Raw genomic sequence first — 17,137 nt, 5'->3', positions numbered from 1 at the left:
GCATGGACGAGTATCTCCAAGTAAGAAACTTTCTCCCAGGCCTCTCATAGCTCTTTAGGTTTTTAATCGTTTTGCTTGAAAAGAGAAAACGTAAATAGAGAAAATCAGGGTAATGGTCAACCAAATGCATATAGCAAGGAGCCAGAGCATGTGGGCACATCCACAAATATTTGTTGATTGATGAAAAGAGGGAAATTACTGGTAGAGCTCAGGGCACGGTTCCAAGATTCCCAGATGTAGAGAGACTGAGGGGTCAGCTAACTCCACATTCTACAGAAGAGGAAACAGGGGACCAGAAAGATAAAGGATCCTGCTCAGACTTGCAAGGCTAGCTGCTGATAAGAGCCAGCCAGAGCCCTGGATTTCTGGGTTGGCCACAGACCCTTCCTTCCTGTGGCGTGGCTAGCAAGTGACCTTCTGAAAAGACATTGTTTGGTGATAAGGGCTCTGTGGCCTGGTCAGCAAGTTGAGGTCTGCTTGACAAGGGACACCTCAATGGTCTCCAGTCTCTTACTCAGGATATTCATATGCGGATCTCAGGGGAGCACACTAGTGAAGAAGCAAGCAGAGAGCTCTAGACTTAGCTCTGGAATCCTTACTCTTTCGTGGTGACAGCGTGGGTAGGAGACGGAAAGAAGGGCTGAGGAGGAAGTTAGAAAGGGGCTCATGGTCCCTCCCTCAAAAATTCTACCTTGCCTTTTTCACATTCAAGAAACAAGACACTGGGAGAACAGAGAGAACCAAGGATTTGAAACCCAAAGTACTTTCTGTACCTAATAACCATGACAAGCAGATTTTGAGAACTAGACAAAAATGAACTAAAGAGGTGGGAGTGGGGGAGGGTTGCAGAAATGCTCGGGCAGGGGCAGTCCTACTGGTTTTAGTGGGAAAGGAATTACTAAGCTGTATATAGACAGAGAACTTTGAAATCTCTCTCTCTACCTCTATCTCTATCCAAAATAAAACTTCAAAGCCTAAGCAGGACCCTTCCTTAATAGCCCTTTTCAACTTTTCTAGCTGTACTTTTTGTTACATCCTGTCACCTACCCTAAGTTACAGTTGTACCTGACTATTTGCTAACCACTCATTCAGTGGATATTTATTGAGCACCTACTACATCCTAAGCAACAGGCAAATAAATAAGAATATGATGTGTTAAATGAATTGATTCATTTATTCCTATGTGATGGCATAAGCATACCTAGAAACTATTCTTTATCTTTCCCTCTCTGTGCCCTTGAACGTGGCTTGCAGTTTTTCCCCTTCCTGGCCCTCTGAGCTGAGGCCCTTCTCTCTAGAGCAGTCTTTGGCATTTTTGGTGGAGAATTGGGAAGAAACTGGAAGGCAGGAAGAAAAGCCAGTGCAGGAGTGTGGAGGCCAGGGCTGGAGGAAATTTTTAAGGGCTGTGTTGTGTGAGTATAATAACTGATAGATGAATGAGAAAGAAAGCAAGGGATTTTACGGAGAACTATTGGTGATTCTGTATTTCTTTCTGGGTGTAAAGAACTACAAGTAAAGACCATGAATAGTTTTAGAAATTGCTTTTGGTTTCACAGAGAGCATCCTTTGGATGTAGACAGCACTGTGCGGGCATGATATATGCTTTTCGCATTTATTCATTGGACCAATATTCATGGAGTGCCATGTATGTGCGGTCGCCATGCAGGGCTGAACAAAACAGACCTGGTCCCTCTCCTCCTAAAACTTGAAAATATTCAATAAACAAATATTGAGTTACATATTGTGATGTGTATTTTGAAGGAAAGAAAGAAGCGCAGTGTCGTGAGTGTTAACTGGGGAACTGCTTTATGTCTTTGGAACACATCATCCTGCTCTTCACACTTTTTGATGCTGAAGTACTTTTTCTGATAGTGGACTCTATCAAAAATCCTAATAATATACTGAAAAGCTCAAATGTCACGGTCTTCAGGATGCTATGTCATGTCTCCCATTTAAGCTGTTCTCTCCTGGCACGTTGCTTTTATAAAACACAATTCTGCCGAGTGTATACCTGTTGTACAGTGACCAACTGTCTCTGTTTGCCCACATTGAGCAGCTTCCTGGCATGAGTTGGTCACCCTAACCTGTTGACAAGTCTGTCTTCCCCATTATATCCAACACTCTAGGAGGGAAAGGAAGCCTTCTTATCTCTATTCATGCAACAACTTGCATGTAGAAATAGAGTTAATATTAACAACAATAATAATAGCTTACACTTGAGTGTTGACTATATTCCAGGCCCTATGCTTGCTTAACTCCTTGCAACAAGCAAACAAACTTCTTCCTTCTATAGAGAAACTGAGGCTAAGCCAGTTAAGCCCAGGATTTGAGAGGCTGGGGCTGAAAAAGAGAACCTCTTAATCACCACTCCCTGTACTAGCACAGCAGTCCTCCAACTTTTTGATCTCAGGTTCTCTTTACACTCCTAAAAATCATTAATAACCCTCCAAAACTTTTGTGTGGGAGATGTCTAGTACATCAGAAATTAAAACTGAGAACTTAAAAAATATATATTTTATTTAAACATCAATGTGCATTCACATCAATAACACATTTTGTAAGTAAAAAATAACTATTTTCCAAAATAATGGTTTTGTGAGAAGAGTGGCAAATCCCTTTAATGTCTGGCTTAACAGAAACCCACTGGATTTTCACATCTGCTTCTACGTTCAATCTGTTACTAATATGTATCATGTAGCCTCTGGAAAACTCCATTGTACACTGGTGAAAGAAAATGAAAAAGGCAAATAACTTCTTTGTATGACTATGAAAATTGTTTTGCCTTCGGAGACCCCCTGGGTCCTTGGATACTTTGGCAGTCGCCGCTGTACTGTATAAAACAATTCACTCTTTCCAATGCCTTTGTGGCAGGCCTCAGGGGAAGAGGTAACCACTGGTTTGCACTAATGTCGGGCTTTGGTTATATACGGCCTGGGCCTTGCGAAGGACACCAGCGAGGAGACAGAGAGGTGCCTCCCCTCGTCCAAACCTTAACCTGCAAGCTCTTCGCGTATTGCCCACAAGTGGCCAGACCTTGGCCTACAACTCCCGGCAGAGCTCGCGGCAGGGGGCGTGTATTCACAGGCGCGAGGAGCGTGGGTGACTCTAGCAGAGTGACGAACTAAGGGGGCGTGTCTGTTTTGGGGCAGGCGCGGTGCCTCAATTGGATAATCTGGGAAGAGGGGGCGGAGCCAGTGTTTGGGTCAGCCAATGGTTTGCAGTCAGACGGAAGGGGGGACGGGGCGTGGCTGGACTGGCTCGGGGCTGCGTGGGGCTCACCGAACCCGGGAAGGCGGGTGTCGTGGGTGGGAACGCGTAGTCCTGGGACCGCCGAGTCTGGGCGCGGGAGATGGCGGCGCGATGGAGCAGCGAGAACGTGGTGGTGGAGTTCCGCGACTCCCAGGTGAGCTCGGGGCCTAATGGAGCCTTTTAAGCATGCGCCCTTTCTGGTTCCCCTCCCCCACGCTGCCGGGTCATTCTTGGGGGCGGCGGGGCGACCCCCAGTCCGGGCTGGAGAGATGGGCAAGGGAGTGACCCGGACCTGTCAGACCCAAGCGGGTGAGAGGATCCTTGATGACCGTTGCGGGTGTTTGGGGCTGGCATGGGCGGGGTTTCGGGGTTCCCCTCGTGGATACCGGGAGTGGGGTCTCCCTGGGGACATCGAACTGCAGAGATTGCGCGCTAGTGAGCGCTGAGGGGAGGCTTCCCATGACCACGGTGGTGAGCGAGGGGGTTTAGGTACCCCTGCGCCTAGTGACTTTGGGCAAGTCGCAGAACTTATTTGAGCCTCAGATGCATGGACTTAACCCTGCCTCACAGGTCTTTGGAGTGGATTCGATAAAAAAAAAAAAAAACTGCATGCAAAGTGCCTGTTTCGCGCCTAAGCTTTTAAGTGGCTACTGATGCTAGGATAGTGGAAAATACCGTAGGTGAATAGGAGTATGCACTGCATGTATTGCCCGCGTTCGAATCCCGCCTCAGCTCTTAGCCTGTCATCACTCTCTGCGCATGTTTTCTCACCTGTAAGAGGTGCGAATCGTACCTACCTCATAGGGTTGCTGTGAGAATTTTGAGGTCATACCTTTAGAATGTGTGGCACAGTGCTGGACACATAGTAAGCCCAAAGGAACGCTAGTATTTACTAGGAATTTTTACCATTTTTCTATTTCGTTCCTTCCATATGCCTTGTGCTAAGTGATCTACATTTCCTTTTTCTAATTCATGAAAGAACCAGGCAAGATAAGTAGATTTTTTTTTTTTTTCCCCCAACAGGGAAGCTGATCCCCATTTGGCTGATCCCAAGTGACTTGGCCAAGGCCTCCCATTATGTGGTCGCATTGGGATTTGAACACAGGCGTCTGGCCCCAGGGCCTTGTTGTGCTCATTACACTACTCTGCTTCATACTGTATGAGCCTGTCATACAGTCGTTTTACAATCAATATCATGCCCCCCTTTCCCCAGCACCTAGGACAGTGTGTTGGTGATTCTCTTCATGTATCGAACACATAATTTATTGAATACCTTCAGTGTGCCAGACTTTCATTCAGTCATTTTTTCAGTAAGGGTTTATTGAGCTTTTGACAGGTGCACACTGTACCAGGCACTGTGTTGGTGCGCAGGTGACTTATACTGAAGGGGAATCTGGATTTACGATAAGGGGGTGATGTGGTTTCTTCTTTCTAAAACCTATCCCTTCTTTTGCCGTAAAGATGCATGAGGGGAGAACTTCCCACCAATTTGCTCTATGGCTGCCCTTGATACATAGTGCCCATGGAGAGTTTGAGCAACCGCATTTGGGTGAAAGGATCCTAAAGCACTTTGCACTGTCAGCATGGTGTCTCTGGGAGGAAGAAAGATGCCAGACTCCCAGGGGAAAAGAACCATATTCCTGTTACCCTTTTTGTTAATTGCTTTCACTGGGGACTAAGAAGAGAATCATGTGTCCTACCTCTGAGCTTGCTAATTTGGAAGCTACTAATCTGCAAACCCTTTAATTTTCACAGAAACCCAGGTAGTCTCACCCCTACTTCTCTACACAGATGTAATTGAAAAGACCTGCAGAGAGGGTGTTGACACATATATTAGGATGCTATGAAGTCGTATCAAATAATTAAACCTAAACAGCAGTTGTCATAGTAAGAGAACAAACTAAATTGGGTAATTTAACTGCCTTGTGGGAGTTTCTGTTTTTCTTTCTTATTTTTCTATTCATTTGGAAGGGTGAGTCTTAGTGTGAATTAGCATGGTTTTGTAGTTGATTTTGGTGATCGCTGGGAGGGGTAGGGACTCATTTTATTAACTATTTCATTAATGTAGAAAGAAAAAGTTAAAACTCTTCACACCGCCTTTCTGAAAAGGCAGAACAATAAACTTTTCCTAACAGCCCACCACCTTTTTTTTTTTTTTGGCTGCATTGGATCTTCGTTGGTGTGACCCCACCACTTTTAAAAATCATTTAAAAAATTTAAAGCTTTTAGGTTTTTCAAAGAAAAACCCCAGTCTGAAAGGTGAAACTTTTTTACATTTTATATGTGTCATTTACTTTATAAAACAGATGTTACTTTCACCGATTAATAGTGAGGAAGCTGTGCTGCTTGGCATCTACTCTGAAGTGGTCCCTGGAATCGATGAGTGTGAACGCTAAGAAAGCTTAGCGATAGTTTTCTAGAGCAACACCATCCACTAGAACTTTCTGAGATGATGGAAATGTGGCTCTTCAACACTTGAAATGGGGCTAGTGTGACTGAAACAGTGTTTTTTTTTTTTTTTTTTCCGGTATGTGGGCCTCTCACTGTTGTGGCCTCTCCCGTTGCGGAGCACAGGCTCCAGACGTGCAGGCTTAGCGGCCATGGCTCACGGGCCCAGCCGCTCCGTGGCATGTGGGATCTTCCCAGACCGGGGCACGAACCCGTGTCCTCTGTATCGGCAGGCGGACTCTCAACCACTGCGCCACCAGGGAAGCCCGAGACAGTGTATTTTAATTAATTAATTAATTAATTAAAAAATAAATTTATTGTATTTATTTATTTTTGGCTGTGTTGGGTCTTCGTTGCTGCACACGGGCTTTCTCTAGTGGCGAGCGGGGGCTACTCTTCGTTGCGGTGCTCAGGCTTCTCATTGTGGTGGCTTCTCTTTGTTGCAGAGCATGGGCTCTAGGTGTGCAGGCTTCAGTAGTTGTGGCATGCGGGTTCAGTACTTGTGGCTTGCTGGCTCTAGAGCGCAGGCTCAGTAGTTGTGGTGCACGGGCTTAGTTGCTCAGGGGCATGTGGGATCTTCCCGGACCAGGGCTGGAACCCGTGTCCCCTGCATTGGCAGGTGGATTCTTAACCACTGCGCCACCAGGGAAGTCCTTTTTTTTTTAATTTTTTTTTTTTTTTTGGCTGTGTTGGGTCTTAGTTGCAGCACGTGGGATCTTCGTTGAGGCAGGCAGGATCTTTTGTTGCCGTGGGTGGGCTCTTCATTGCGGTGTGCGGGCTCCTCTCTAGTTGTGGCGTGCAGGCTCCTCTCTAGTTGTGGCGCGCAGGCTCCTCTCTAGTTGTGGCGTGTGTGTTTTCTCTTTAGTTGTGGTGCGCAGGCTCCAGAGCGCATGGGCTCTGTAGTTTGCAGCACGTGGTCTCTTTAGTTGAGGCTCCCAGGCTCAGTTGTGGCACGCAGGCTTAGTTGCCCCGCGGCATGTGGGATCTTCGCTCCCTGACCAGGGATCAAACGCGTGTCCCCTGCGTTGGAGGGCAGATTCTCTACCACTGGACCACCTGGGAAGTCCCAGCACAAGATATCTTAACATTTGTATGTGTCCTTTTCAATTTCTTTCATTAATGTTTTATAGTTTTCAGTATACATGTCTTTCACCTCCTTGGTTAAATTTATTTCTAGGTTGTAAATGGGATTGTTTGATGCAATTGTAAATGGCATTGTTTTCTTTATATCTTGTCCTGATGATGTATTAGTGTATATTAGTGTATAGAAATGCTACAGATTTTTGTGTATTAATTTTGTATCCCACAACTTTAATTAGTTTATTAGTCCTAACAGGTTTTTGATGGAGTCTTTAGAGTTTTCTGTATTTAATGTCGTGTCTTCTGCAAATGGTGACAGTTTTACTTCTTCCATTCAAATTTTGATACCTTTTATTTCTTTTTCTTGCCTAATTTGCTCTGGCTAGGACTTCCAATACTGTGTTGAATAGATGTGACAAGAGTGGGCATCCTTGTCTTGTTCCTGATCTTAGAAGAAAGGCTTTCAGTTTTTCACTGTTGAGTATGATGTTAGCTGTGGGCTTGTCATATATGGACTTTATTATGTTGAGGTACGTTCCCTCTATATTTACTTTGTTGAGAGTGTTTATCATAAATGGACGTTGAATTTTGTCAAATGCTTTTTCTGCATCTATTGAGATGTTCATATGATTTTTATTCTTCATTTTGTTAACGTGGTGTATCACATTGACTGATTTGTGGTTATTGAATCATCCTTGCATCCAAGGAATAAGTCACACTATGATCCTTTTAATGTCTTGTTGAATTCAGTTTGCTAATATTTTGTTGAGGATTTTTGCATCTGTGTTCATCAGGGATATTGGTTCTTTTCTTGTGATGTCCTTATCTCGTTTTGGTATCAGGGTAATACTGGCTTCATAAAATGAGTTTGGAAGAGTTCCCTGCTCTTACGGTTTTTGGAAAAGTTTGAGAAGGTTTGGTATTAAATCTTCTTTGGATGTTTTGTAGAATTCACCAGTGAAGCTCTCTGGTCCTGGACTTAAGTTTGTTAGCAGGTTTTTGATTACTGATTCAGTATTTTTTTTTTTTTTATTTTTTATTTTTGCAGTACGTGGGCCTCTCACTGATGTGGCCTCTCCCGTTGCGGAGCACAGGCTCCGGACGCGCAGGCTCAGCGGCCATGACTCACGGGCCCAGCCACTTCGCGGCATGTGGGATCTTCCTGGACCGGGGCACAAACTCGTGTCCCCTGCATCAGCAGGTGGACTCCCAGCCACTGCGCCACCAGGGAAGCCCTGATTCAGTCTTTTTAATAGTAATCAGTCTGTTCAGATTTTCTGTTTCATCATGATTCAATCTTAGTAGATTGTAAGTTTCTAGGAATTTACCCGTTGCTTTTGGGTTGTCCAGTTTGTTGGTATATAATTGTTCATAGTAGTCTCTTATGATGCTTTGTATTTCTATGGTATCAGTTGTAATATGTCCTCTTTCATTGCTGATTTTATTTCAGCCCTCTCCGATTTTTCTTGGTGAGGCTAGCCATAAGCTTGTCAATTTTGTTTATCTTTTCAAGGAACCAGCTCTTAGTTTCATTGATCTTCTCTATTGTCTTTTTTTTTTTTTTTTTTTTTGGCTGCTCCCTGTGGCATGCGGAACTTCCCCAACCAGAGATCGAACCCATGCCCCCTGCATTGAGAGTGTGGAGTCTTAACCACTGGACCGCCAGGGAAGTCCCTGTTATTTTCTTTCATTCTACTAACTTTGGGCTTCTTTTGTTCTTTTTCTAGTTCCTTGAGGTGTAAAGTTAGATTGTTTATTTGAGACTTCTCTTGTTTTTTGAGATAGACATTTATTGCTATGAACTTCCCTCTTAGAACTGCTTTTGCTGCATCCCACAATTTTTTGTATGTTATATTTCCATTTTTCTTTGTCTCAAGGTATTTTTTAAATTTCTTTTTATTTCTTCTTTGACCCATTTGTTGTTCAGTAGCATGTTGTTTAATTTCTACATATTTGTGAATTTTCTGCCAGTTTTGTTTGAGTGAGTAATTTCTCATTTTATACCATTGTGGTTAGAAAAGACGCTTGATATGATTTCAGTCCTCTTAAATTTATTAAGACTTGTTTTGTGGCCTAACATATGATCTATCCTGGAAAATTTTTCATGCACACTTCAGAAGAATGTGTATTCTGTTGCTTTTTTTTTTTTTAATTTTACGTTTGGCTGTGTCTGGTCTTAGGTGTGGCATGCAGGATCTTTTGTTGTGGTGCACGGTCTTCTCTAATTGCAGCACATGGGCTTCTCTCTACTTGTGGTGCACAGGCTTAGTTGCCCTGTGGCCTGTGGGATCTTAGTTCCCTGACTAGGGATCAAACCTGCATCTCCTGCATTGGAAGGCGGATTCTTAACCACTGGACCACCAGGGAAGTCCCTGTTCTGTTGCTTTTGGATGGAATATTTTAGATATAACTGTTATGTCTATCTGACCAAATGTGTTGTTTAAGGCTGATGTTTCCTTATTGACCTTCTATCTGGATGATCCATCCATTGAGGCAAGTTGGTCATTAAAATTCTCTAATATTATTATACTGTTGTCTGTTTCTTCCCTTAGGCCTGCTAATATGTGCTTTATATATTTAGGGGCTCCTATATTTAATGCATAAATGTTTATAAATATTATATCCTCTTGTTGGATTAACCCCTTTATCATTATGTAGCACCTATCTTTTTTTGGTATTTATTTATTTGTTTATTTATTTTAACATCTTTATTGGAGTATAATTGCTTTACAGTGTTGTGTTAGTTTCTGCTGTATAACCAAGTGAATCAGCTATATGTATACATATATCCCCATATCCCCTCCCTCTTGCATCTTCCTCCCACCCTCCCTAACCCACCCCTCTAGGTGGTCACAAAGCCCCAAGCTGATCTCCCTGTGCTTCCCACTAGCCATCTATTTTACATTTGGTAGTGTAACACCTATCTTTGTCTCTGCTAACAGTCTTTGTTTTAACGTCTATTCTGTCTGATAGAAGTATAGCTACTCCAGCTTTCTTCTGGTTTCCATTTGCATAGAATATCTTTTTCCATTCCTTCACTTTCAGTCTGTATGTCCTTACATCTAGAGCGAGTATCCTGTAGGCAGCATATAGATGGGTCCTGCTTTTTTTATCCATTCAGTCACTCTTTGTCTTTTGATTGGAGAATTTAGTCCTTTTACATTTGAAGTAATTATTGATAGGTTTCCCCTGTTAATAACATTTTACACTAGTGTGGTACATTTTCCACAGTTAATGAATCAATATTGATATATTAACCAAAATGCATATTTAACTCAGATTTCCTTACTTTTTACCTAATGTCTTTTTTCTGTTCTGGGATTCCATCCAGGATACCACATTATATTTAGTTGTCACGTCTCCTCAGACAGATGTCTCCTCTGCCCCTTGCATTGAGAGCATGGAGTCTAACCACTGGACCACCAGGGAAGTCCCAGATTTTTTTTTTTTTTTTGCGGTATGCGGGCCTCTCACTGCTGTGGCCTCTCCCATTGCGGAGCACAGGCTCCGGACGCGCAGGATCAGCCGCCATGGCTCACGGGCCTAGCCGCTCCACGGCATGTGGGATCCTCCCGGACCAGGGCACAAACCCATGTCCCCTGCATCGGCAGGCGGACTCTCAACCACTGCGCCACCAGGGAAGCCCTTTTTTTTTTTTTTTTTTTTAAGCCACTACACTTTCCTTCTTTTATTTATTTTTATTTTTATTTTTTTTGCGGTACGCAGGCCTCTCACTGTTGTGGCCTCTCCCGTTGCAGAGCACAGGCTCCGGACGCGCAGGCTCAGCGGCCATGGCTCACGGGCCCAGCCGCTCCGCGGCATGTGGAATCCTCCCGGACCAGGGCATGAACCTGCGTCCCCTGCATCGGCAGGCGGACTCTCAACCACTGCGCCACCAGGGAAGCCCCTTTTTTTTTTTTTTTTAAGCCACTACACTTTCCTTCTTTTTAAAAAAAAAAAAATTTGTTTATTTATTTTTGGCTGTGTTGGGTCTTCATTGCTGCACACAGGCTTTCTCTAGTTATGGCGAGTGGGGGCTACTCTTCATTGCAGTGCGTGGGCTTCTCATTTCTGTGGCTTCTCTTGTTGCGGAGCACGGGCTCTAGGTGCGCGGGTTTCAGTAGTTGTGGCACGTGGGCTTAGTAGTTGTGGCTTGTGGGCTCTAGAGCTCAGGCTCAGTAGTTGTGCACGGGCTTAATTGCTCTGCGGCATGTGGAATCTTCTTGGATGAGGGCTCAAACCCGTGTCCCGTACACTGGCAGGCAGATTCTTAACCACTGCGCCACCAAGGAAGCCCAGGAAGAGAGGTCTGAAGTGATCTTTAATGTCATGCTCAGGCTGTGGGGAACCACTAAGGGAGTGTGAGCAAGCAAGCAGCATAGCCAGAGGTAGGTCCTGCAACAGTCCTGAGGGTGGAGGGAGCAAGGCTGGTGACAGGCGGGTGTCCCTGTCCAGGGGAGGACCGACAAAGGCCTGAGCTGAGGCAGAGACAGGAAGAAATGGACGGATTAGGAACAGACTTTCCTAGCTGTTCCTTCAAGTGTCCAAAGCTAGGAAGAGTCCAGGAGGCAGTCATGTCACGAAGCCAGTGGTTTTAAGGAGGGAGTGATCATGAGTTCTGATGCTGCCACAGGATCAAGTAAAACAGCCAGTAAACAGCCAACAGTGCAGGAGGCCAGTGACAACCTGTGCTGGACCATTTTTTATTGTTGTCCACCGGAGAGGTGGTAGAAGAGGCTTCTGAATCCAGTCTGACATAAAGCCCATGCACATCCTTTCTGCTGCACCAGATGAACTGTGTTTTATGTCTGCAGAAATGCCATGTAGAAACTTTCTTCCTTTTGATGCAACACAGTCAATTTCTTTGGATTGGTGAGACCAAATGCTTAAGAACACAGCAGCCTTCATGAAAAAGTGATTTTTTTGAAAAAGGGCAGCAGCAATTTGTGTACAGAGGCTCACAGAGTCTCATGAAATGGTATCTTTTATCAGCCATCAGTTAGCTTTTCTTTTCCACGTTATGAATTACATTTTCTCTAGGCCAGTAAGAATCAACCGTCACTGTCAGTGCTATGGCAGTCTTATTTTGTAGAGGTCATATGACTCCTAAAGTGCTGCAAAGGCCACCATCCTGCAGAAAGGGCAGGGCTGTAAAGAACTTTATTCTCTTTTGTCTAAAGATGTCACCTTGACAGGGAGCATTTCTGAACATAAGTTTGTTTCCTGCAGGTGGGAGAGGAATTTTCAATTTCTAAAAACAAAGGTTCAGAAAAGGTATGGTTGGAATTTTACATCATAAAATGTGGGGATAAGGTACACAAACTTTGCTCGTCAGTTCTCTCTATTCCAATAGAAGGTTTCCCACAGCAGGCAATGAACTATCAAAGTTCATTATCCTAGGAGGTATTAAAAAAGTGAGGGAACTGGAGAAGTATAGATAAATTCATGGGTGATAAATTAGCAAGGGAAACTACTGAAAAAAATTCTTTGAGATGTCCGCACATTCCGAGCTGGGAGGACCCTGATTTTCACCTGGTTCTGACCCATCTTCAAAACTATCAGATGTGTGCAGAGTGACTGCATTCACAAAGCACCTCATTGGGAGCTCTGGGAGAAATGAAATAGGCCCTCACCTGCAGGGGCTCACAGCTCGTGGGAGAGGATCAATGTGCACAGCAGTAACTACAGTAAGTCCCCTACAAACGAACCTTCAAGTTGCGAACTTTCAAAGATGTGAACGTGCGTTCCATCTACATCAGGCGTGAGTGAAACTGCAGCTTGCCCTCCGTCTCCTATTGCTGGCGATCCTTCAGCTCTACCATCTCCCACCTCCTCTCCCTCCTCCAGTCAGTAACTCTTCTTGCCTGTTCCCTCGATGCCAGCCCCTGTATGCCAGCTGTTGTACTGTACTACTGTACTTTTCAAGGTACTGTACTGTAAGATTAAAAATGTTGTCTTTATTTTTTGTTTGTTTTTTATGTATTATTTGTGTGAAAAGTATTATAAACCTTTTACAGTACAGTACTATATAGCCAATTGTGTTAGTTGGGTACCTAGGCTAACTTGGTTGGACTTATGAACAGATTGGACTTACATACTTGCTCTCAGAATGGAACTCGTTCATGTGTAGGGGACTCACTGTACCACAAAGCAAGTTAAGGCAAGTCCTGTGATGGAGGGGCAGGGAAGGTACTTTAGGAGAAGGTGGAGTCCCCTTGGTGGACGCTGGGTGAGCTTCTTAGAGGAGGTATGTCTTGAGCCTTAAAAGTTGAGTAGAATTTCAACAGCAGAGTAGGAGAGAAGGACTTTCTAGGCGGAAGGAAGAGCTTAAGCATCTCTTCAGAATTGGGAGAGTTGCAAAATCGGGTGAGTGCTGTGAATGGGTGCGGCTTGAGCAGGTAGAGTGTGGGTCAGCCTGAGAAATTCTGTAAGTGTCTGATTTGGAAGGACCTGAAGGCTGAGGAGTCTATGCTTGATTTTATTCAGAGTGAGAAAAACCAACAAAGGTTTGAGAGCAGTGGATTGATGTAATTAGAACTCTGTCTTCAGAGGTTCAGTGTTAGGTTGAATGGAGACGGGAGACGGGAAGGTAGACTGTTGGGAGGGTGTTGCTGTAGACCAAGTCTCAGGCCTAGATGAGAAGAATGGAAAGAGAAGAGAGTTGGAAGGAGCCTCGGAAAGACAGTGCTTTTTATTATAAAATAATGCAAATATAGAAATAATACAAAAATGTAGACTCATTGAGAGGAATCAAATTAAAATCCCGTAGGAACAACTACCATCTAAACATTTTGGGATACTTTTTTCAGGCTAAGTAGCTGATTTAAATTTTAGTTCATAGTAAGGAATGAAATACCACTTTCCTGTACTCCTCTAAGTTGTCTTTAATCTGCAGCAGGGCTCTGCCTGCAGGCTGGTGGGAAGTTCTCTCTCAGTCACTATGGGGCTCCCTTCCTCTCTTTACAGAGGGATCATACGAGAACCCTATGGTTCTTCACCCCTGATGCCCAGACTTAGCATCTCTCAGCCATTCCCCATCGGGTGCACTGAGGGTGCTGAGGCCTTTCCAGGGGGATTCTTGTCCCTGACAAAGCACCACCTTTTACTCTGGTCAGTTTATTTTTAGGTCCTTTGCTTAAAGCACTTCCCTTTCTCCATTTCCCCCTTTGGGACAGCCTAGCAAACCCTCCTTCATGTGCTCCTGCAAGCATAACATTGGCCTCTTTCTTTCTGGGATAGGAGTGGGGAAATATCAGTTAGGTGTGGGTTTTTTTGTTTTACTTCTTAAAAAATAACTTGCTCTGATAAGGTGATATGGTGAGTTATGATACTCTCATTGCAGGCTCCTGCATTTTTCTATGTCATTCTTTAATGCTTCTAGAACATTTCATTGTCTAGAGATCTATAATTTACTTATAGATAACATGAATTCAACAACTCTGTGTATGAAAGTTTTGGCTGTATTTTGGATAGATTCTGGAGGTGGAATTACTGAGTCAAAGGACATGACTTTAGGGGAGTTCCTAGTGGTCCAGTGGTTGGAACTCCACGCTTCCACTGCAGGGGACATGGGTCTGATCCCTGGTCAGGGAACTAAGATCCTGCATGCTGTGCAGCGTGGCCAAAAAAAAAAAGACAAAATGACAACGTGACTTTTTTGGGAGGTATTATTACCAGATCATCCTTTATTGTCACCGTACCACAAACTTAGCAGCTTGAAGCACCACCCACTTATTAGCTCACGGTACTGTAGGTCAGAGATCCAGGCTCTGCCTGACTGCTTTCTCTCTTCAGTCTCATAGGCTGAAACCCAGGCATCCGTTGGCTGTGTTCTCGTCAGGAGGCTCAGCTGACTAGGGAAGAATCTGCTAACAAACTCATTCAGGTTGTTGGAAGCATTCGGTTCCTGAGGGTTATAGGACAGAGGTCCCTGGTTTTTTGCTGATTGTTATTTAGAGGTCACTCTCAGCTTCTGCCATGTGGTCTGTCCATCTTCACAGCCAGCAGCAAAGAGTCTTCTCCATGTTAAATCAATCCCTCACCCTTCAAATCTCTGACTTCCTCTGTCTCTGACCTCTAGACTTAGCTTTAAAGAGTTGATGTGATTAGGTCTCTCTATCTCCCCCTCCTCCCTCCCCCAAGAAATTTTTCGTCATCTCAAACGGAAACTCCGTACTCATTAAACAATAACACCCCACACCCCCAGCCCCTGGCAACCTCTACTGTACTTGCTGTTTCTATGAATTTACCTAGTCTAGACACCTCATATAAGTGGAATCATGCAGTATTTATCCTTTTTTGTCTGACATTTCACTTAGCATAATGTTTTCAAGGTTCATTCATGCTGTAGCATGTATGCCATTGTGTGTATATGCCACGTTTTGTTTGTTCATTCATCAGCTGATGGGCATTTGGGTTGTTTCGGGTCTCTCTTTCTTAGGGTTAACTGATTTGGGACTTTAATTACATCTCAAAATCCGTTTGTAGCAGTACCTAGATTAGTGTTTGAATAATGGGGAGAATGTGTATGTACACCAAGGGCCCAGAATCTTGGGGCCACCTTAGCATTCTTGCTACCACACACACTCTAGAAAGATGGTACCGTCCCTGGTTGGAGGTACCATCTTGCCCTCTTTCATACCCTTAATGTATACATTGCACAGAAGAGTTCTGGAAATGGCATCTCATTTCACTACCTGCTTTTCCAGCTGGGCTATTCTCTGCTCATGACTCTAGTGGAATGAAGGATGCATAATAATCCCTTTTCAGCCTCCAGTGAAAGCACTCTGGCTTCTTGTCCCTAATGTTACCTGTGACGTGTTTCTTGAGGGTGTACAGGTGAGAAACCCATTAATAAGACCAGCGAGAGTGAGGAAGAGAATTTCTGTTTACCATTTGTGATGTGTGAGTGTAGCAGAATGTACAAAATGCATTCTCTCTTGATAGACTCTTGGAAAGAACTTAGAGCATTTAATGACCAAACAACGGCACAAACTGTTTCAGATAATGCCCTGAGAATACAGCAGGACTTGAACTTGTCCAAATAAGAGAATTTAGGGCTATAACGCCCATGATTAAAATTAGCCTCACGCTCCCGCCTGAATGTAGATTTGTTTGGTTTGGTGTGGTCTTTGGGAAATTGGACCTCAGATCCTGAAAAGATGGTGATCCCTAGGAACTGGGAGACCTGGGAAATGGAAGGCAGTAAAAGGTGCTGGAAATCTCAGATTAAATGGGAACTGGGCATCTCAATGACAAGAATGTGACCGTGGATTCAGCAGAGGTGGTGTTTGAATATTACCAATTGCCATTCGGCTTGGAGGAGTCCATGCCCTTTGGGAAGGCATGGATGGTGTGTGTATGTGTGTATATGTGTGTGTATGTGTGTGTGTGTGTGTGTGTGTGTGTGTGTGTGAGAGAGAGAGACAGAGAGAGAAAGATGTCCCAGGTTAGATTGTGTGTAGTCCTGGTCTCAGGGGGAACAGACAACTGCTGCCCTATTGTGGAAGGTGAATGTGAGATTTGAATGAGAATTAGAAGGGGGTTAAGGTATCCACTGTAGAGAACTGCCAGCTGGGGACTGCCTGGGCCATGGGAAGAGGAAGACCCACAGGTGTCTACCTGCCTGTCTTCTCTAACCTGAGCTGGCTTTGCTGGCAGAACTGAATCTGTGTTCTCTCTCACAGGCAACTGCAATGTCTGTGGACTGTCTGGGGCAGCATGCAGTGCTTTCCGGGTAAGTGAGCGTACAGCGTTCGTCTGCCACGATTTCTGGGAACAAATTGCAAATCAAGAGGTTTCTGGGAAATTGGAAAATACTTTCTTATTTAAGGATTACAGTCATAGGGTTTAGTTCTGCTGTCCTAGTGACCTCAGTGGTAGTTGTGGGGATTATTTGCAGTTTATTTTTTTCTCTGCCCTAACAGGTGAGCAATAAAATTCCTTTGAAATGTTAGTGACTGGTAGCTTGGTCTTGAAATTGCCATTTTCTGTTTAGTGAATGGACTCTTCAGAAGGATGCTGTGTGGTATGGTCTAACAGGTAGCTAGTTCCTAGGATTGAGAGGATCTGGGTTACAGTTTGGCCATTGATTATGAGCCCTTGGACATTTATTCAGTTGGCCTCCCTGGACTTCGGTTTTCTCATGAAGCAGTTCGATTTCATCATGAAGAAGTTGAACTACATAATTTCTGTAGTGTCTTCTGGTTCAAAATTAAGATTCTGGCAATTAAGGTCCCTGCATTTGCTAATCATCCTAACATTGTACCAGTATGATAACATTTAATGGTCAGAGTCCCTTTCCTTTCATGTTGCTCTAGATTACTACCTCTCAGAGTTAGCTATATGTTCATTAACTTAG

At 44.1% G+C, this 17,137-nt stretch overlaps 1 protein-coding gene across 8 annotated transcripts in view; it reads left to right on the top strand.

Annotated features, from left to right (window-relative positions):
- The first annotated feature begins 3,232 nt into the window (after nt 1–3,232).
- Nucleotides 3,233–17,137, top strand: part of WDR59 (WD repeat domain 59) — a 109,923-nt gene continuing 96,018 nt past the window's right edge. For 7 of the 8 annotated variants that reach the window (XM_067719806.1, XM_067719807.1, XM_067719805.1 and 4 more), the window contains exons 1-2: nt 3,233–3,403; nt 16,464–16,513. In XM_067719806.1, coding sequence (XP_067575907.1) covers nt 3,350–3,403; nt 16,464–16,513 — 104 coding nt within the window. In that variant the 5' untranslated portion in view covers nt 3,233–3,349. Of the gene's footprint in view, nt 3,404–3,476; nt 3,559–16,463; nt 16,514–17,137 lie in introns of those variants that run through there. The other variant, XM_067719804.1, reaches the window with a different exon arrangement.

The sequence above is a fragment of the Pseudorca crassidens genome, chromosome 20 (genome assembly GCF_039906515.1).
Source record: "Pseudorca crassidens isolate mPseCra1 chromosome 20, mPseCra1.hap1, whole genome shotgun sequence".
Taxonomy (NCBI): domain Eukaryota; kingdom Metazoa; phylum Chordata; class Mammalia; order Artiodactyla; family Delphinidae; genus Pseudorca; species Pseudorca crassidens.
The sequence above is the reverse complement of the archived record's forward strand: the minus strand, read 5'-3'. Positions and strand labels throughout refer to the sequence as shown.